At 38.2% G+C, this 23,143-nt stretch overlaps 1 protein-coding gene across 1 annotated transcript; it reads left to right on the top strand.

Annotated features, from left to right (window-relative positions):
• Nucleotides 1–192: 192 nt before the first annotated feature.
• Nucleotides 193–19,091, top strand: LOC129779633 (uncharacterized). The gene is made up of 5 exons (XM_055787220.1): nt 193–521; nt 17,736–18,070; nt 18,124–18,270; nt 18,328–18,477; nt 18,546–19,091. The coding sequence occupies exons 1-5, from the start codon at nt 293–295 to the stop codon at nt 18,957–18,959; spliced, it is 1,275 nt and encodes a 424-aa protein (XP_055643195.1). The 5' UTR covers nt 193–292; the 3' UTR covers nt 18,960–19,091.
• Nucleotides 19,092–23,143: the final 4,052 nt, after the last annotated feature.

The raw sequence follows: 23,143 nt of genomic DNA, 5'->3' as shown, positions 1-23,143 counted from the left end.
TGAAATTTGGACAATACTTCTCCTGAAAAGGTTCCAAATGACACAAATTTCATTATGACGAATAGTTTTTTCACACGAGCTTTCCAGCTCACTTACGACTACAACTATGCCTGATACTCCCGGTTTTTGTTGTATGCACAAAATCTACGGCTAGATAAAACTGTTGATGAGTTTGACGCAAATCATCAAACGAACAGTCCAGTCGTACGGTCAGCAGCCAGTTGTGTGCGCGTGTCTGAGTCGAGTAGGTGCGATCTGTGATTTGTGTTAACCGCGTAAACTAAATATTAAAATGACAACAGTGAAAGAACACGCCGAAGCTAACGCCATTGTCAGTGACAATCCCAAGAATATACCTGTCTGGTTGAACGAACAGTTCTTCGAGGACATCTTCGTGGAAGGGCATCGGTTGGAGCGGAACACTTTCAGGGTTAAAATCAACACCATTGTTCCGACCGGAGGAGCGGGAGAAAATTACACATCAATGCTTTATCGTGCCAATGTGGATGCTGAAAGTGATGGTGATTTACAATTTTTATTGGGGGTTTTATCTGTATTCTATGAAGCGATACCAGGTTAGGGTATGTCGGGAGAACGTGAGAACTTGATGCGAAACATATTATTGTTTTGTTCCGGAAATGAGAACGCAAGGGAAGCTTTTCATCACTATTTCTCTTTTGATAAGATGAAGCATCTACAAAGAAAAACGTCTGATTAAAGTTAACAAATATGTGTACAACTAAGGACAGAATTCAGTTGACATTACTCATATTTCCATAGTTGCAATTACATTTAGTTTAGAACTTTTTACAAATATTGAAAGTATGGTATGATAATATAATAAACACTGAGAATTATTTTGATTCTTAATCTGCCGTTCTACGAATAGTTGACCCATGTTCCGAAATCAGTAACTGAGAAAAATACAATCAAAGTTTTCTACCATATTTGTCTACCAGAAGCTTTAAGCATTTCAGTTTAGCAATACACCGGGTTATTTGTATAAGCAGTAAACTATTGTCTAATGACACTTGAAAAGTTTCCCTCACTTGAATCAATCAAGCTTGATTCCGGGTTTAAAAACTCATGGTGGGACAGTTATGTCTAGGATATTTCACTTCATTCTTAATTACATATTTGTTTCATAGTTCTGATGAACATATTGAACAAAAAAAATAGTGAATGATGTCTCTTGTATAAAATTATCTGTTGATTGGTTTAGCTGTCACGCGTGCCACTCGATTTGAATTTTCTTCGGAAAACTATTTTGGATCCTACCGCCCCATACCGTTTTGTCTCAAATTCCGAACACTTAAGCTTTGATGGCCATTAAACAGTGTCTCATTATTCAGAGCGGTACTTTTTCGCGAAATTGATTTGATTTTTGGATACAATAGAGCTATTTTTTTCATTTGACTACAATAAAACTGATTTACAAATTTTCATATTCATGGTGAAAAACTAAAAATATGTTTAATAACATTTGTCTCAAATTCCGAACATCATGTTTGTCACTGACTCATATTCCGAACACTTTTGTCTCAAATTTCGAACATCGAAAATGCATTTTTTTGAGAAAATCATAACTTTTGAACTACTGGCCCGATTCACATAATCGATATATCAAATTAAAGCCAATTAGATAGTCTTTTTGGAAGAATGTTATATAAGCAAAAAATTTGGATTTTGTTTTTGTAATTATTGATGGTATTTGTTTTTTATAGTTTAGATGGTTTCGGGACAAAGGGTGCTCTATATTATATTATGAATTTTTTCTTGAAAGCTGAGATTTTTCTACATAACATATCCAAAAATTAGAGATGTGTTTTTTTTTCGTTTTGGAGTTATGATTTTCTAAATTTGAGATGTTTTGTTTGCGGTAGCCTATTGAACAGAAGATGGTAAAATGGGAAATCCATTTTTTTTTCAAAGAAAACTGGCTGATTGGCTTTAATTTGATATGTCGATCATCTGAATCGGTTCAGTAGCTCAAAAATTATGAATTTTTGACAAAAGTCATTGTTGGAAAAAAGGGAAAATTTTATTTTTCGGTTAACATTGAAAAATCATAACTCAAAAACGATAAAAATCTCATCTCTGACTTTTGGGTATCTGATGTAAACAAAGCCTAAGCTCACAAGAAAACCATGTACAGGCAAACCTTTTTTTGTGCGGGGGATAGGGACCGCACAAAAAAAGTCGCATAAAAAATCGTGCAAAACTTCACCAGTGGCTTTAAAAAATGTTCGGTACACATTTTGAAAAAAACTTTTTTTGTGTGGTAGATAGGGACCGCATAAAAAAAGTTGCTCGCCATTCACCTTTCATTTTCTTTTTGTTTCCCTGCTTTGCGATGGGACATTTTGCCTCTTCGGTTGCACGTGGCTGTTTTTTGTGATTACGCCAATCGGCCTTGGCCGCCCGGTAAAGCCGACTAAATGTGGACGTACCCGGGCTTGCCGACGTGCCGAAAACAGACTAGAATCAAACCGAACCCAACCCGAAACAAGTGGCTCCGGTTCGAGAAAGTCGAACCAAAACAAAACGAAGTAAATTAGCGTTGACCACATTGTGCTTTGTGTGTTCGTGACGACTTCGTGCATCGGACGGGACTTCGGCTTCGTGCACCCAATGGGGCGTCCACATTAGGGGCTGTCCACATACCACGTGGACAACTTTAGGGGGGGTAGGGGTTACGAAAATGTCCACGCTTGTCCACGGTGAGGGGGGAGGGGGTTTTGATATTGTCCACGTGGAAACGTTAAGTATTTTTTAAAGTAGAACATTCAAGTTAGAAGTCAAAATTGAATGAGATCTGTTTTGTATTTACACGATTTTTTGAACTTCACGCCCGCCCTGAGTACTCAGTATTCATCAATGAAAATACTGAACTGCCTGAGAGTGCTGCTCGGTCAAACATCCATATTTTTTCATATGACTGAACCTCTTTCCTGAAATGTATATTCTGAAGGTAACGCACATGAACTAGGATCCTATTTATTCCAACCGGTAATAGAGGGCCATTAAATCCGCCAGTATGACGAATTTCATGCCAACTCGACTGGCCGTTGGCAGCACCATCTCAGATTGCAGCGAAACATCTTTTAAGCAAATTTAATATTTAATATTTAAATTAAATATTCGAAAAAGAATTAGACTACTTTTTCAAAAAAGCCAAAAACTTTTTCTTAATTTTTCACAAAAAAAAATAAAACTCGTAAACTATAATACCTACAAAATTCTGGTCAAAGAATGAAAAATTTCCATACATAGGAAGATGAGCACTTTTACAAGGAAAAAGTTTTTCATGTTTTCTTTGAAAAAATTGCAATCAATCCTTATTTAGTATTTAGTCGAAGACGACAAAATTCTATATTTTATAGTTTTTCGAATATAAGGCATTTTTGTATGAAGAATCCTGCAAAAATAATGTTTTACTCGTAACATGTTTGTGTGTAAATTCTCGCGTTCGACATATTCTGGGCATTTTGCTAAATAGAAAATTGTTAACAGAGCATGTAAATCACGAAAATTTATACACAAACGAATTTACGAAACATTTATAATAATTTTCCAAAGAAAAACATAAAAAAGTTGTTGTTCGAAAAACGTTTTCCCTGTAAAAGTGCCCTGAAGAAGAATGAGAGCCTGGTTCCGGTCGTTCGACGGGGATACGTAATCGCAAACTGCAGCTGAAGCTAAAGCCGGAGACGGAGGGAAAGGCGACTACATCGTTCCGGGCTTTGGGCCGGGACATCATCGTTATTATGCAAATTACGCAAAGAATTCGCTGGAGGAGATGAATCACTTGAAGGCAAATGTTGCTCCAAAGTCCGCCAACCTTCCGAACGTCCCCCAGTTACGTCCCATCGAAAATTTCAAAGCAAACCTGAAGCGGAGTGTCTACATCAACAATTTCGTGGCGAAAACGGAGGAGGAACTAATAAATAAATCTAAGAAAGAACTGAAAAACATGCCAACAAATATGTTTTCCACAGCCATGGCGAAAGTTCTGGTGAACTACCGGATGGCCGCTAGATAGAGTATCGAAATATTTTTGTAACATGGTCAATAACATTATTTTTTATACGAAATTATTTCGATTGAATTATCTTTTATAGTTTTTATATCGCCATCCGTCCATGTTTTAATGCAAGCATTATATGTACATGTACAGTTGGGTAAAAATCGTGATTTTTGAAGATTTTGCTTGAATTTTCACCAAGAATTGTGCGTAGAAGGATTTTTTTCATCAAATTTGATCGTCTATCACTTCCTGATAGACGTTTTCTGACTTTAAGGGGATGAATAAAAAATTAAATTCCTCTTTTATATTCAAAAAACGAAAAATACATGCAAAAAACAATTTTTTTGACTCGATTCGATTATATACAGTGAAAAGAAATCAGAAACTGTATATAATCGAGTCAGCGCTGTATTAGGTAGGCTAATAATAGTTAGGCTTATCTAAATTGGAATCAATAAATAAATATTTGTGTTTAACGATGGGACAAGCTTGCTTAAACAAATTGGTTTTGTAGTCAATAGATAGTGAAGGTACTAACTCCAATGACTTTGACGATGTGTTCAGACAATGCTGTTGAGTTTCTTTTTATCCTATTTATTTATTAGGCTCATTAGCATTTTAGCTGTAACAGAGCCGGGTTTTAATCGTGTACATGTGCATATGTTTATGTTTCTATAAATTGTAAATTACACAGTAGTTAGTAGTAGCCATTTAGGCGTTAAGTTTTCTATTCCATTACATTATGGTAAATTACACAGTAGTAGCCATTTCGACGTAAGGGTATTATTTCTGTTCTTCCATTGTTCAGCAGACCGGACAGCAGAGACAGTTGATATTGATCATCGTTGGGTTATTTATAGAACAGTAGCCCGATGTTTCTTGCAGAGCAGAGCAGTTGTATGGATGAATCGATCTAATTTCGACCGTGGATCGATCTCCATCGCTGATGATGTTTTGCGTGGACGTAGTTATTCTATAACAACACAAAGATGGTCAATTGAGGGTCCTGAGTTTGAACTCACGACCGATCGCTTAGTAAGCAAACGCGTAACCAAGTGGCTACGAAGACCCCCCATGCTGTTGAGTTGAGAAGTGTAATTTTTTTTTTGGAAAACCTGTTTTTGTGCAAATTTTTTTTGTGCGGTATTCTGTTCTTATGCGATTTTTTGTCCTTTTTTTGGCGGATATTATTATATAATGCTACGAAAATATATATAAAATATATATATTCTACCAGTTTGGTCACCCTGAAATGTTTTTTTTTTATTGTAGAATCATTTGACGATAATTGTTTAATGATTCATTCTTGTGCTCGCAGAACAATACATGCTCGAGATAAGCGCAGCTCTCATCCTTAGTTTTGCTACTGACAAGCGAAACTAATCACTTATTATGACTTATTGAATAACTTGGTATTCCCCAAATAATTTTTTGGTGCACAACTGTAACACCTGCTTCACTACAGCGTCAGTTCAATGCATTGATGCAATGTCAAAGGCACCAATGAAACCTTTATGATAACAGAAAACAAACAATGTTAACTGCTTGGCAAAAGGCTGAATATTTGCCTCGGCAGAGATTCATTACTAATACCTGTCATCTTTTGTGGAGAGGGTTTTCCTACCGTCATGCGAAACCAAATTACTGAAAAAAATCCAGAACTTTTATTTCCGTATGAGCTGACGATAGCCTAGCTTGATGATTCCCCACACAATTGTGTAGCTCAAAACATTAATGCAATGGCGTCAGTTTGATGCAATGATTGCAATGCCAGAGACATCAGCGAGTGAGTAATTTGATCACGTGATGGCGAAAAACAAACAAGCGATGTTCATTGTTTCTTATCTAGAGCAATACTGGAAGTTTGCCTTTCCTTCCTTTCCTTATTGAATCAAAGAGACTTTAAACTTTTTCAGTTCATTCGACTCATGCCTTCAACAAGGCCCTTGAAAAACTCTACTCTTTCCTCATATTATTCCTCCATTCCCATTGCCTTGAGAAAACCGTTCGATCCCTCGCCGCCCAGCTCGCCCTGCAACGGTGTTGTCCAGTCGGTGTCCTCACGAAGAATGAAGTTTGCCTCAGCGAGATCCAGTGTTTATACTCTAGGCAAATATTCCCCTTCGTTCTTCTTCTTTTCCTTTGTTCACGGAGACTTTACATCTTACGATTTCCCTTTCGTTGCTCATCGATAAGTTGCTTGTTATTGATAGCTCTGTTCGGGAATGCACACAAATGGACAGAACAAATATATGAGGAAATGGGAATGCTTCCAATTTTCACCAATTTAAACCATATACAGACTATGGGATTGCAATGTATAGTATATCGAACAAATCTTAGGGAATTTTCGATTCGTTTGGTATGTAAATCGCAACAATCCGTTTACGGCAAAAATAGTTTTAACGTTAACTTTATTTCTTAAAAACGTGACCTGTTTTCTGATTTGACACCCTTAATGAAGGACGTGGTTCTACGTCAAAAAGCATATTTGCGTCTGAAATATCCACTTCTGAAATCATTCCCCTCTTCCCATCAAATGCTCTAAGTGTTTCTATGTTTTTGCATGACATTATTTCTAACAGTAACACGTTTCGACAAGCAACTACATAAAAGTAAAACTCAGCTACACGCAACCGAAAAGGCAAACTGTCCCATCGCAAAGCAGGGAAACAAAATGAAATTTAACGGTGAACGGCGTGGATTTGAGTTATTTTCTTGGGGGGAAACTTTTTTTATGACGTCCCTATCTACCGCACAAAATTTTTTTGTTCAAAATGTGTACCGAACACGATTTTTTAAAGCTACTGGTGAAGTTTTGCACTATTTTTTTATGCGAGGTAAAAATAAATTCTGGTCATGGAATATTGGCCACAACATAAACTCAAATCATCTTCTTATAAAATTTCATTCAAAGTTTTATTCAGTTACTCAACAGCTACAAATTACACAAAATGTTTCTCGAAATGACCTCCATTTGACTTCCAGCATAAAGGGTGTGTCACATCAAATTGCATCACGGAAAAAACGCTGTAGAAATTCGCCCAGTAGACCGATCCTTTTGAAAATTTTAGACAGTAAAATAAAAACTATTAAACAACTTTTGGCATTTTCTTTTTATTCATACTTCGAGCCCAAGCCCGTATGCTCGCACCTTCCTCTTTACCCCGTCCATAAGGTTCTGTACAACGTCAGGTTGTAGTTTTTTTTTAACAGAAATCCATTTTCTCTTGAAGTCCGCCTCCGATTTGACAACTTTTGGGTTCTTCCGGAGGGCCTGCTTCATAATCGCCCAAGATTTCTCTATTGGGCGAAGCTCCGGCGCGTTGAGCGGGTTCATTTCCTTTGGCACGAAGGTGACCCCGTTGGCTTCGTACCACTCCAACACGTCCTTTGAATAGTGGCACGAAGCGAGATCCGGCCAGAAGATGGTCGGGCCCTCGTGCTGCTTCAATAGTGGTAGTGAGCGCTTCTGTAGGCACTCCTTAAGGTAAACCTGCCCGTTTACCGTGCCGGTCATCACGAAGGGGGCGCTAAGCTTTCCGCAAGAGCAGATCGCTTGCCACACCATGTACTTTTTGGCAAACTTGGATAGTTTCTGCTTGCGAATCTCCTCCCGAACGCTGAATTTGTCCTCTGCGGAGAAGAACAACAGGCCCGGTAGTTGACGAAAGTCCGCTTTGACGTAGGTTTCATCGTCCATTACCAGGCAATGCGGCTTCGTCAGCATTTCGGTGTACAGCTTCCGGGCTCGCATCTTCCCTACCATGTTTTGCCTTTCGTCGCGGTTAGGAGCCTTCTGAACCTCGTATGTACGCAGGCCCTCCCGCTGCCTGGTCCGCTGGACGAATGAACTTGACAAATTCAGCTTATTGGCGACATCCCGGACCGAACTTCTCGGATCACGTCTAAACTGCTTAACTACGCGCTTGTGATCTTTTTCACTGACGGAGCATCCATTTTTGCCGTTCTTCACCTTCCGGTCGATGGTTAGGTTCTCGAAGTATCGTTTTAGTACTCTGCTGACCGTGGATTGGACGATTCCCAGCATCTTACCGATGTCCCGATGTGACAACTCCGGATTCTCGAAATGAGTGCGCAGGATTAATTCACGACGCTCTTTTTCGTCCGACGACATTTTTCCAAATTTACGAAAAATTGACAGTAAAGCATGGACAACGTGATCTATACACTCTTATCTGATTATAAGCGAAAGCTGAAGATATAATTCCTAAAAATTAAATTTCTACAGCGTTTTTTCCGTGATGCAATTTGATGTGACACACTCTTAAGGTGGAGACGACCTGGCCATTCATCGATCGCACTACTTCCATAGGAAAGTTGTCCACTGCACGGGTGCAGGCGTGCTTGAGCGACTCAATATTCGGGCGACTAAAGGGTGTGTCACATCAAATTGCATCACGGAAAAAACGCTGTAGAAATTTAATTTTTAGGAATTATATCTTCAGCTTCCGCTTATAATCAGATAAGAGTGTATAGATCACGTTGGCCATGCTTCATTGTCAATTTTTCGTAAATTTGGAAAAATGTCGTCGAACGAAAAAGAGCGTCGTGAATTAATCCTGTGCACTCATTTCGAGAATCCGGAGTTGTCACATCGGGACATCGGTAAGATGCTGGGAATCGTCCAATCCACGGTCAGCAGAGTACTAAAACGATACTTCGAGAACCTAACCATCGACCGGAAGGTGAAGAACGGCAAAAATGGATGCTCCGTCAGTGAAAAAGATCACAAGCGCGTAGTTAAGCAGTTTAGACGTGATCCGAGAAGTTCGGTTCGGGATGTCGCCAATAAGCTGAATTTGTCAAGTTCATTCGTCCAGCGGACCAAGCAGCGGGAGGGCCTCCGTACATACAAGGTTCAGAAGGCTCCTAACCGCGACGAAAGACAAAACATGGTGGGGAAGACGCGAGCCCGGAAGCTGTACACCGAAATGCTGACGAAGCCGCATTGCCTGGTAATGGACGACGAAACCTACGTCAAAGCGGACTTTCGTCAACTGCCGGGCCTGTTGTTCTTCTCCGCAGAGGACAAATTCAGCGTTCGGGAGGAGATTCGCAAGCAGAAACTATCCAAGTTTGCCAAAAAGTACATGGTGTGGCAAGCGATCTGCTCTTGCGGAAAGCGGAGCGCCCATCGTGATGACCGGCACGGTAAACGGGCAGGTTTACCTTAAGGAGTGCCTACAGAAGCGCTTACTACCACTATTGAAGCAGCACGAGGGCCCGACCATCTTCTGGCCGGATCTCGCTTCGTGCCACTATTCAAAGGACGTGTTGGAGTGGTACGAAGCCAACGGGGTCACCTTCGTGCCAAAGGAAATGAACCCGCTCAACGCGCCGGAGCTTCGCCCAATAGAGAAATCTTGGGCGATTATGAAGCAGGCCCTCCGGAAGAACCCAAAAGTTGTCAAATCGGAGGCGGACTTCAAGAGAAAATGGATTTCTGTTCAAAAAAAACTACAACCTGACGTTGTACAGAACCTTATGGACGGGGTAAAGAGGAAGGTGCGAGCATACGGGCTTGGGCTCGAAGTATGAATAAAAAGAAAATGCCAAAAGTTGTTTAATAGTTTTTATTTTACTGCCTAAAATTTTCTAAAGGATTGTTCTACTGAGCGAATTTCTACAGCGTTTTTTCCGTGATGCAATTTGATGTGACACACCCTTTAGTAGAACAAACAATAGCCTCTAATACGGCCCAGACTTGAAATCGTTTGGGGTCTGGGCTACTAACTGGCCAATGTTCTGTTGATATGAAGTCCGGAATATTATTTCTGAGCTACGTTTGGGCCGTTGTTGTCTTGTGTGCTGGTGCAGAGTTGCGGACGGCCGGATCGTTAACAGCATGATACACGAAATTTCGGGTGATTTCAATTGATTGCAAAGTGCGATCGATAGTGATGATATTCATGACACATTTTTCACCCGGTCATGCCACTGTTGACGATATAGCACCTGTATTCTTGAAGAACCTGGTTGAGGAACTCCCCCTCCCCTTACATTGCAACTTCAACAAGTCAATACAAGCTGGAATATTTCCAAAAAAAATGGAATTATTTTTGTTGGTACCTACCTTCAGATCATACGCTAAATCTTGGAAACCAATATGTTGAAATCTATGATATAATTAGAGATCTTTGCGTCGTCCTGAGATGTAAACTTACATTCATAGAACACTAAAACTCTGGAATAAATAAGGCAGATAGTGTGTTGAGCTGTGTCAAACGTTTCTCAAATAATATTATATATTGTAACATATTGATAACATTATATTTATATTGTAACATCAATATATATATATATATATATATATATATATATATATATATATATATATATATATATATATATATATATATATATATATATATATATATATATATATATATATATATATATATATATATATATATATATATATATACATATATAAGATAGGATCGTGGTATCGAGATGGATAAAAAAAAACTTTATTCTCTCATTTAATACACGTCTTCTTATGTGTTAACACTTTGGAATTCAATTTGGGACTAACTCAGGCAATCCAGAGTAACCTATTTTATTGGGACGAACTGCAGCGTCAGCATCCGTGTGTGGTGGCTCGCGGGTTTCGGATTGCACCTCTCGCGCGTGCGGTTCATCTTCAATTATGCTGCATGCGCGTCTCGTTGGTTTCGGGTTGCGTTTCCTGATTATGCTGCTATGCTGCGGGGGCGGGATCCCGTCGTAACGCCTCCCCCCTAGGTGTCGAGCGTCCTCGTTTGACTCTTCATACTCTTCAACAACGCAACCATTGCCTCTGATGGTTGTTGCGGGGTGGATGGTGATTCGTCCTTTTCCGTGGGTTTTGGGTTAGGATCTGCTGCGGCTTCATGCATCTGGCAGGGAATAGTGGTATTGGGTTTTGTCTTCCTATTCTTCAAGTATCTGCGAATAAAGAATAGGAGAATTGCAAGGACGAGTAAGGAGGTCAACAGTGATCCTCCAACGGTTTGTGTTTTGGACAAATGGACTTTGATTTTGTTCAACTCTTCGAGGTTGTCTATGGTGATGGTATGAAGTGTTTCTGCATCGGGGATATGTTCTTTGGCTTCTATAATTTTCCCAAAGATTGGTGTCATGAATTGTAACTGTTCGATAACTTTGTTTACGTTGTGGAATGTACTGTTTCCTATTTTAACTGTACAGTTTTCAGTTTCTATGATGGTTGGTGTTGTTATTTCTCTCGAGTCGCCACATGAGTCCGAAATGTTAATTCTTACTGTGGTATCCACTATTATGGTCCCTGGAATTATTTCTCTGATTTCGGGGTTTTCCTTTTGTTTTGAAAAAATGCATTTTGCTTTGAAGTTATTTAGAATATTGGAGATGCATTCGTCGGTGATTGCCTTTGCTCTTTCGCATATCGTGCATTTGCCGGATTGTTGGAAGAGCTTTTCCTTATATTTTGCTACGTATTTTATGTTCGTGCTGATCTTCGAGCTGTTTCCGCCGACTGGTTCTAACTGCAGTAGTTCGTAGTCCCTATTTTCTACTATCGGAATTTTTACAATGACAATAAAATGATTTCTTTTTATTGAGACAATACTATTGATGTGAACAAATATTTCGTCTTCATACGTCAATCTTATGTTTTGCTTAGTTAGAAAATTCCAAATATAAAGTTTTTCTGCTGGGCTAAGTATATTTTTATTTATCAAGTTTAGTTTAGATAGTGTTATTTGTTCTTCCAAATCTTCTAGTATTCTTATAATAATATCTATGTTAAAAATAAGGTTGATATATCCTAGCTCATTTTGAGATTCTCTTACTGATTCCTCGATATCTATTAATGTTTTTGATACATTGCTCAAATGGATTTCTAGGAGATTGTTAATTCGTATTTGTTTTGATTCATTAGTTATAAATTTATTCAAGGTTGTTTCGAGTTTATCAAAATTTTGATTGATCAACAAAAGATCTTCGTGATCGGGATTTCCAGCTATGAATTTGATTGTAGAACCTAAAGCTTCTATGAGTCCTCTTCTACTTCTCCTAGGAGATAAGCTGTTGGTTTTGGCGTGCGCAATTTTTAACTTGTAATCAAGGGTATTTTTTAGATGGGTTGTTGTATTTAATGTGTTTGCTAGCTTTTCTATGTATAAGATATTATTTTTAATATCGTTCATATTAATTTTATGTATTATTCTTTCGTATCCGAGTTTAATTTTAACTTGATTGATTTTAAAGACTATTAAGCCATTGTTATTTGATACATCCTGATACGTCGTTGCGGATGTAAGGGCGAACAGTCTGCAAGGAAATGTAAAGTTGTTTATCAAATTAGTATTATTATTCCTTTAGGATTTCAAGCGATTTTTGTGAATTTTTATGTTGTTTTTATCGGTAAAAGTTAAATCGTTGTCTGTTAGTACGGTTGCTATTTTATAAGGATCTCGATCTTTGTTAAGTCGTTGCGTTATTTTAATATATTTATTATCGTTTGTATGAAGTTGGGGTGGTTTTTTATTGTTTTCGTGCTGTTTTTCGTACGCTGCTTTCCTTTTGTCAAGTTCTAATTTCACTGCGGATTGAAGTTTGTTCACGTTTTCAGTGATTTCTTCGATGTCGACCGTGTTTCTTTGGTTGAAAATGAGCTCGCGGGGTTTTCTCTTAGTGACCGAATGATATGTGTTATTATAAATATCTGTTATGATATTCATTTGGTCATTAAGCGAAATGTTGGTGTGTTTATGTTTCAGGGTTCTGTATAATTCGATCAAAGTCGAATGAAAACGTTCTACGATTCCATTCGAGTTTGAATTACTCGCAAAGTGCATTTCGATGCCAAGATCATTCAAAAATCCGACAAAGTCGATTGATTTAAAGGTTGGTTCTTGATCGCACACTATGGTTTGTGGTCTGCCGAATATTCTGAGGTGTTCTGTGATTGCTTTTTTCATGTCTACTATTGTTCGGGATTCTAAAGCGATTATGTTAGCGAATTTTGAGAAAGAGTCGACGATCGTAAGCCATTTTGATCCTTTCATGAAAAATACATCGATATGAATTCGTTCGAAAGGTTTTTCTCCAAATGTGCTTTTGTGGATAAGCTGGGGTGGCCTCCTGTCATATTTACTTTTCTTGCAAATGTCATAGGATGCTACGTGAATTTTTAATTTACGATCGAGTTCCGGGAAAAAGTATCTTTGTAAAATTTGAATTTTATTTTCTTTCATTCCGCGGTGCGCAAAGGAGTGTGTCTGTTTTATGATTTCATCTTGGGTGTTTTCCAGTCGTACATCTTCCAGTAGCGTTTCTGAAATAAAAACCTTGAAAATTTTATTAGTCGAGAAATATTTTCTGTATGTTTCTTGAATAAGTTGGATCAGAGAAATAGGTGCTTTGATGCCGCTCACACCTTTAGGATTCAATAGCATTTTAAATACTTTGGTGATTTCCTCCTCATTGTAGAATGGTCTCACTATCGTGTGTCTATGGTATCTTGGGAATATTTCTTCGTATACGTCGGTGTTTATGTTTGCGATTTTGAAAATAATTTGTGTTCTAAACATGTTCAGTGGTTTTTCTGTGGTCCATATGTAATAATCGTCACTCGTATCCGCTGAATGTATTGTGCTTAGATCTGTATCGTTTCCTTCCGAATATTGGTGCTGGTTATTGATGTCTTGGATAGAACTGTGGGTGATCTCTTCCGGTTTTATTCTCGATAGAGCATCTGCTACGGTATTTGTCCTTCCTGGTTTGTATAAAAGTTCGTAATCGTATTCTTCGAGTTTGAGTTTACCTCTAAGAATTCTTTTGTTTGTGTTTGTTAGAGAATAAGTTAAAGGTTGGTGATCTGTTATTAGCTTGAATTTTCTACCATATAAATATGGTCGGAAATGATTTACCGCCCAGTACATAGCAAGAAACTCTTTTTCGGTCGTTGAATAATTTTCCTCTGTTTTGTTCAGTGTCCTAGATGCAAACGCAATCGGTCTATCTTTCCCAACGGGCCCCTGCGAGAGTACTGCTCCGATGGCGTAGTCGCTTGCATCTGTTGTTAAAATGAACTCTTTCGAGAAATCAGGGTACTGCAAAATCGGGTCCCTTGTTAGGATTTCTCTACATTTCTCGAAACATGTTATTGTTTCCCTAGAAAATTCGAACTCAGTGTCTTTCCTTAGTAATTTTGTAAGGGGTTTTACCAATTTGGCAAAGTCCCTAATGAATCTTCTGTAATACCCAATTGTGCCTAAAAACTGTTTCAATTCAGTTTCGTTCTTCGGGATTGGCCAGTTTCTGATTACTTCGATTTTATCGGAGTTAGGTTTAACTCCTTCTCTCGTAACTGTGTGGCCAAGAAATTGTGTTTCTTTCCTAAAGAAAAAACATTTTTCAAATTGTATTTTTAGATTTGCCTCTTTTAGTTTTCCAAATATGTTCCGAATGTCTTTGATATGTTCTTCGAAGGAACTTGAAAATACGATAATGTCGTCCATGTATACTAGACAACATTTTCCGATGAACTCGCGAAGTACAGCATCCATCACCCTTTGAAATGTTGCGGGTGCGTTCTTTAAGCCGAATGGCATTCTAGTAAACTCGTACTTTCCGCCATTGACTGAGAATGCTGTTTTTTCTCTATCGCTTTCGTCTAATTGGATTTGATGGAATCCAGAGACCAAGTCGATAGTCGAAAAATAAGTCGCTTTCCCAAGTTTATCCAGTATCTCTGTGATATCTGGTATTGGGTAACGATCGGAAATCGTTTTTTCATTTAATTTTCGATAGTCAATGACTAATCGAAATTTTTTTCTTCGCGTGGCGTCGACCTTCTTCGGCACTATCCAAATCGGGGACGTATAGGGAGAGATTGATTCCTGAATTATACCATCTTTCAGCAGTGTTTGAATCTGCTTTTGCACTTCTTCCTCATAAATTTGAGGATATCGGTACGACTTGGTATGCACCGGGATATCATCGACTGTTCTTATTTTGTGTTTAATTTGGTGCGTGAACGATAGCGCTTGATTTTCTGAATAAATTATTTCCGAATTTTTCCTCAAAATTTTATCGAGTTCGATTTTTTCTCTATCGTTTAAAGAGTCATCTGTGATTTTGAACTGGGATTTTTCGAAATTCTTACTTGGGAGTTTCGAAATAACGAATTCTTCATTGTTAATGTTTAATTCCGAAAGGTTAATTTCAATTCGAGATTTTCTGTAATTACGAATGGCTACAAAGGCTTCCCTGTTGGAGCTGTGGTACACCCCAGGGAGTATTGAAAATTCGCCCAAACTCTTTTCGTCCGATATAATGAAATCGCCATCCTTTTCCGTCGCAATTTTTATGAACTGAAACTCTTGTTCATTCAGATGTATGTTGTTGCTAGTCGGGAACTTCTTCTTCAGGTTAAATGTTTTCCTTCCGATTCTCAACTGATTTTTGCCAATGTCGAGCTGAGCCCTTAGATCTCTCAAAGTCTCGTACCCAACTAGGCCGTCAAAGTATTCGTGAAACTTGAAAACATAAAATTTCACTTTTTTCTTGATACCGAATGGATCGAAAGATACTGATTTAGAAATTTCATGGGTTCCATTCATGTTTGTTACTCGAATTCCGCTTTCCGGTTTGGCGTTTTCGATGTTGACATGGTCTTGTGAAATATAATTTTTGTTGGCTCCTGTGTCCACCAAAAATTTCATTTCACCCTTAGTCGTATTTATTGTGAAATAAGGTATGAAGTTGTTATTTACGTTAGTACGTTTGGCGCGTGTTCCTGATGAAAATTTAGTTCGTCATCGAAGAAATCATCGTCACCTGAGTCTAGTTGTGAAACGTTCGCCTCTTCGGTTTTGATCTGTTCCGTTTTGGGCTCTGGCTCTTGCCCTTCGTGGTTGTTCATTTGCATCTTTGAGGTATGTGTCCTCATTGATACGTCTTCGTTGTTATAATTATTATTTCTAAATTTCCCCGAGTTCTGCTTATGGTTTCCTGATGGAGGGTATACATTGTTGTTCCTTTGAGGAGGATTAGCATTACTGTTACTACTGGTGTTGCTTCTTTTCTCTAGTTTTTGTCTAAATACCGCGTTTGTGTATTGCAGCGTGATCGATAACGCTTCATCAAGCGTATCTGGCTTGTGACTTCTCACATTCATTGAAAGATTTTCCCCCAGGCCATCTACAAACCGTGTTAGCGTCATGAGGCTTACTAATTTATTTAGGGCTGTAATTGACCCTTTATATTCGTCCATTAGCGCGAGACTCGTTTTAATGCTGGAGTCTATTGCTTTTATTTTGTTATAGTAATCTGTAACATTTTTGTTGCCCTGTTTGGCATAAAATAGAGATTGAATTTGTGTTGGGAGATCTCGTCGATCTCCGTGTGCATTTAAGAGGACTTCTTTGATTTCCTCCCATGTATTCGGGTTGCCGGCCGCAATAAGCGTGTCTTTCGCCCGTTCTGTAATTTTGCTTTTTATGGCCCTAATGTATTGAAAATACACCATTGAGCCTTTCTGATTTTTAAATAGCTCTAACGTATTCTCGACATCGTCGATCCACGCTTTAGTTTCACTTCTTCTAGTTCCTTTGAATTCGTGTAAATTACGAATGGGGTCAGGAGTCCTATATTGGAGAAAAGGATCCTCTGCTTTTTGTTTCAGTTTTGCAATAGTTTCAATTAATTTGTTTTGATTTTATGTTAAGTGTTGAATGTGTTGTATTAATTCGTCCGCAATTGTACTTTGCTGTGCAACTATTGGCACAGACTCATCAAAATCCGGAATCAAAGGCTCCGGTGAAGCCGAATTTCTATCCATATTTGTGCTTTGTGGTTTCACTTTCACTTTTTATTCGCTAGTTTATTCTGCGTTTCTTGTGGGTTTATCGTTTGTGTTTTTTTTTTATGTTAGTATTTGTTTATTCACTTGTGATATTCCAGGTATTCGCTTACCTCGGGTAGGGGCTAGCACCTCTGAATTAGTATCGTTTATATGTCGTTGCAATACATTCACTCAATGTGTCTGATTGCTTTTGTGTTAAAAGTAAAAACTGGGTTACTTACAGGAAAATGTGTATTCTCATCTCCTGGAGTCCTCAAATTGTTCCTTTCGTGCGGGTTCTTTGGGAGGGTTCTGTGTGTGGATCCGATTTCGCTCCTCAAACACACAAACTGCTTGGTATTCGTCCTGCAGCGGTTTCCCGGTGGATGAGTTGTTGCACTGTTGGAACGTAGCTAGTTCGGTTTTCGCGATCACTATTATCACTTAATTACCACACACTTTCACTTGACTGCGCCAGATAGGATCGTGGTATCGAGATGGATAAAAAAAAACTTTATTCTCTCATTTAATACACGTCTTCTTATGTGTTAACACTTTGGAATTCAATTTGGGACTAACTCAGGCAATCCAGAGTAACCTATTTTATTGGGACGAACTGCAGCGTCAGCATCCGTGTGTGGTGGCTCGCGGGTTTCGGATTGCACCTCTCGCGCGTGCGGTTCATCTTCAATTATGCTGCATGCGCGTCTCGTTGGTTTCGGGTTGCGTTTCCTGATTATGCTGCTATGCTGCGGGGGTGGGATCCCGTCGTAACGTATATATATTGTAACATCAATATATAAGTATGTAGTCTACATTTGTTTGACGAAATTTAATAAATCTGAATATAATACCGATCGATTTCTTCAATAGATGGCGACACTAAAACGCTGGCTACTATGGTAAAAGTAATGGACGCTGCGCCGGAAATCAAGCAATTCGGAGTATTTGCAAAGGAGAAAATCGCATACCAAAAACTGCTGCCAACTATTGAACAACTTTGGATGAATGTCGGAGAGACAGTACGATTTGGCCCACGATGCTGGAAAACGATTGAAGGAGAGATTGATCTGATTGTAATGGATGATCTGAATGCTCTTGGATACAGTGTGGCGGATCGTAAGAAAGGAGTAGATCTGCAGCACGCTCAGATTTTCCTTACGAAGCTAGCAAAGTTCCACGCCGTCACGGCTACCGATTATAGAAAGGTTTGCCTGTACTTTATCAGAAATGTATTCTAATAACAGATAATTTTTTTTAGAATGGACCAATTCACTCTCTGTATGATAATGGTTGGATACAGCAGGAAGGAAGAGCTTTCTTCGAACAATTTCTAAAATGTGTGCAACCACTTGTTCTTGATTTGTTAGATTCATGGCCGGGTTATGAGAAGTACAAACTAAAACTGGTAGGTTGAATTTGATTGTAATCTGAAAATCCAGTCCTATGAGTTTATCATTTGCAGGAGAAGAACTTCAAAGGTGCCTTCGATAAGCTAATGGAGGCAACAATGAAAGATGACTCAGGTTTTGTTGCACTGTGTCATGGAGATACTTGGACCAACAATCATATGTATAGCTATCACGAATCGGACAAAGCAAAGGACGTTTTACTGGTATTGTTGATTTACCCGAAGTAATATTTAACAATATGGAATAACACGAATGAAACACCAATTTACAGATCGATTACCAAGGACCATACTACGGTTCACCTGTATTGGATATTCTCTACTATATAATAACATCGACGGAACTGAAACTGAAAACAGAGCAGTTTGATGAGTTGGTGCAGTTCTATCAGGAACAACTCGCAGATAATCTGCGAAAACTGAACTATCCTGGAGCTATTCCAAACCTGCGAGAAATCCACATAGAAATACTGAGGCATGGTTACTTCGCGATGCAGTGCTTGTACAGTATACTACCGGTGGTGCTGGCCGATAAGAACGACAACGCAAATCTTGCTGGCTTCGTTGGAGATGCGGAAGAGAACCGCCAATTCCGCCGCGATGTGTTCAACAATCCGCTTTATCACGAGCATTTGAAAGTGGTGATCAAAATGTTAGATGTTAGGGGGTTTTTAGATCATGACTAAACAAATGTTGTAATTTGTGTTTCAATGTACATGCAAGTAGCAAAAAATAAGTGAAAAATGTATATTTCTTCAACTCTGGATTTTAAGACCATGTAAATAACAAAAAATATGACACCTTGTAAAAGCACGAAAGCGAAATTTTATTTTACAGATTGGGTTGAATAGATAAAACATCAGGAAATCAAATTAAAACGAAATGGATCTGTTCTGCAAATGGTTCAACCTCGTTTGTTCATTTATTGGACTTAAATATGATAATTTCAGCTGTCTAGTTTTTATAAGACCATTTCAAAATTCATAAGTACAGGTTAGACTCGATTATCCGGAGTATTTATTTTTTTTCACTCCGGATAATCGAATCATCCGGATAATCGAGTCATAAAAAAAACGAATTGTCTGTCGGAAAACGTAATATAATTATGATTTGCACTTATTTATTAAACGGTTTTATCTAGGTTGACCCGTTTGTATGTTTGTGACTTTGTAACCTTGTAACTTTGTCTGTAGCGCTGTACCACCTTAATAGAAATTTAACCCCCTTCCTGTTGACCGTTTGATCTGAAATTTGGAACACATCTTTATCTCTGGTGTCCTATAAAACTGTGTATTCAATGATCTTGAAAATCCAAGATGGCGACCGTTACAAAATGGCGGATTATGTACATATTTTCTCAAAATCCCATCAACATGGGTTTTACCAAAACCCCATCAATATATGTATCAAATGAAAGGGCTTGACCAGTAGAACACAATTATTTAGGGAAAATGTAAATCAAAGATGGCGACCGTTACAAAATGGCGGATTACAAATTTTCTCCAAACCCCATAAATATGTATATCAAATGAAAGGGATTGACAAATAGAATACAATGGCGCCATATTTTTTTTTTTCAAAGCCACATCAATATGGGTATCAAAAGAAAGTTCTCGACTAGTAGAACATAGCAGATAACGAAAAATCCGATTCAAAGATGGCCGCAGTCCCCAAACAACTAATTACTCTTTAAATGGTTTCATTCAGCTTGGCCTGTTTCTATGTATGTTTGAATGTTTGTAGGGTTGTCCCACAATAACAGAAAATTGACCTCCTTCCTGTTGACTGATTGATCTTAAATTTGGAACACACATTTAATTCTACTGTCTATTGACTGCGTAGTCCATGATCAGTGTTTGCCAAATGATCCATTCACTGAAACAATTGCTTTCGTTCGTTCAAATATGATCATACACAAATCATTTCCCCCAGCGGCATTCTTTTGTTGTTACGTGCTGCAAATCACGACACAAAAGAAAACGAGACAACTCTGCATCGGTTCGCACTTCATGATACACCGACACGCAAGCAAAACCATCATATACGCTTTCGGTGCAGATAGTTTATTTTCTTTTTTGCCTCTAACATATGCACATCGACCTCTCCATGCATCATGAAACAGCAGGATCGTATGGACTACGCAAAGCGAATGATTCATATTCAGCTAATATAGCAGATCTTGATTTTTAAATTTCAAAGAGTGCAAACTATATGATTATTTAGCTCGATAGAGGCTAAGGGAAGGGTAGACAGATCATATTTTCCATTTTCAACGCCGCTATCCCTTGAAATATGTATATTCATATAGACCGCATAGTAAAACTCTATATGACTATACGCTCTCTTTTCCCATTCGTTGCTCTCCGCAAATGGTGACCGAATGATGACGTAATTTTTCTTGTATCATTTATTGCTTTTCACTTTTCTGTTCTCGCTATAGTAGAGCGGGACGATATATGCGCTTCAAACTTGTACGCAGGCTTCGGAAATGGTTTGCGATGTTTGATACACCTCGAATATGCAGACAACAGTCTTCGTTCCTCTCTTGGTTTAATCATTTAGTGTAACACAAGTGATTACTGTCATTCATGCAAGTATCTGAATGATCCTCTCATATTTGGTTATATGTTCGTGAGAGGTTACTTGCATGACACATTGTGTATCATTCGATTTTGATCGAAATCCAAACACAGTCCATGATCTTGAAAAATTCAATTTGGCCTTCGTTAAAAAATGGCTTGATGGCTATTGATGGGGTTGTGAAATAAATATATATGGCACCATCTTGTGGTGGCGGCCATTTTGGAATTGAATTTTTCATAAATAACTGTGTTCTACTAGTCAAGTCCTTTCATTAGATACCCATATTAGCTATTCAATATGGAATTATTATATAAATTATACAAAATTTACGAAAATAAAAAATAAAATACTACGGATAATCGAGTCTAAAATTCCGGATAATTGAATCCCGGATAATCGAGTCGACCTGTATTATCAATGAAAAATTCAAAACAATCTGAAGATTTACATGTCAATAATTGGTTCATCAACCGCGAATCAGCGTAGATTCTGCGTACTATCCATTGCTTAGTTTCCTTTCCTAATAATAGCGACATTGTCTTGCTAGAATGTGATTTTTTGCGACATGATCTACGCAAAAACGGCAAAGGAGAGGATCCCAGAACACATATGTAATCATTGCTATTCATTTTGAAGGATGTGAAAGCTATTTGATTTTTCCGGTTGCACAGAATCCCACCCAAATCATGCACGAGCCTACACCAAAGTTCTTGGTTGAAAAAACACTGTTTCTCTTTCCATAAATCAATGTTTGAATGCATCGTAATCACAAAAATTGTCCGCCATTTCCGTTTATGGACGCAGAGCATTCCTTAGAAATAGAATAGACAAACTTTTCCCAGTCCATCCCACTCCCACTGGCAACTGTCCGTTTCAAGCCACAAGTACAATTATGTCAATAATTTAAGTTCTCCACCTACAAATGAACTTACTTTTCCATACATCCTTTATATCGCTTTTCTGTTAACCATCAACGAATTGAGTTTTGTAATTAAACCACTCAAAATGTTTAACATCGAAGCCGCCTGTCCATCTTACCGATGAACCAATCTCCGATTACGCAATTCAGAGTATGAGGAGAAATTTTAGCAGCGTGACTATGCTATTTCCTGAAAACGAAGTTAAACGATAAGCACCAAACCGTTCTCGCTTGCATTCACGTAGGTATGGATTTGCACGACGATTCCTTCCCTAGATTCCTTCCAAACGAGTCATTCTTCGAAATGACAGTCGCGAACAGAGATGCCAACCTTCCTGATTTTTCAGGATTTCCCAGACTTTTTGGCACGTTCCCTGGTACCCTGACAAACACTCAATTTTGCCTGATTTTTCTGAAATGGTCATGATTTTTTCCTTCTTTTTTGTACATTTCATTTTATCTGAATTGAAATTATCTGTAATAAATAAAAAAAAATCTGATTGAAAATGACAACTGTCATTATAGGTCTGGTCCGTACTTAAATATTTATTCTTTCCTTCGCTTATCATCTATCTATTGCGAAGCAGTTCGCGTTTTCGAAAATACAAAATACATTTCATAGGGTGCTCGTACACTGTTTGAGAAAAACTAAATATTTGACACTTTTTGACAGACAAAAGATGATCAACGTGTAGGGTAGATAGGGGCAATATGGTCCCCCTAAGAACGAAACGTCCTAAATCATGTAGGAACATCTATGAATTATGCTACATATTAAAACCTCACGATTTGAAACCTTATTGATCGATGTAGATTGTATGAATACGTTTTAAAAAAGATTTATGTGGAAAAATTACACTTTTAAAAATGTGTTCCATTTCCATCGATCGAAAACACTACGAGGCAAAATAGGTCACCATGCGAGGCAATATGACCATGTTTATTGATTCAATAATTTAAGCATGTTTTCGTAGGGGAATAACGCAATGAATTCATAAAACGAAAGATTGTTCTATTTTGCAACTTTTACTTGTATTTCATTGGATTCCATTCAGTTTGCATGTATAAAAAATAACAATGTGATCAAAGTGATCGGACTACAATTTTACGTTGCTCAAATCAGGAACAAAGAATATCTGTGCATCGATAGCATTGGTTTCGTTTATCGCCACCCGTAGAGAAACTGAATTGTGTCCCACAGTAGCAACATAAGGTGTCCTGTGGAATATTTTATAATGGTTATTCCTTGCTCAGCACCCTGCGCTCATCTGCCTTTTTCTCCGCATTGCTGATATCTTGGAATTTTTGGTCTGCACCTGTTGAATAAAGATAATAATTTTTAGTTTACTTGCTGCTCCTATGGAAACA

This window comes from Toxorhynchites rutilus, chromosome 3 (assembly GCF_029784135.1).
Source record: "Toxorhynchites rutilus septentrionalis strain SRP chromosome 3, ASM2978413v1, whole genome shotgun sequence".
NCBI classification, from domain to species: domain Eukaryota; kingdom Metazoa; phylum Arthropoda; class Insecta; order Diptera; family Culicidae; genus Toxorhynchites; species Toxorhynchites rutilus.
The sequence above is the reverse complement of the archived record's forward strand: the minus strand, read 5'-3'. Positions and strand labels throughout refer to the sequence as shown.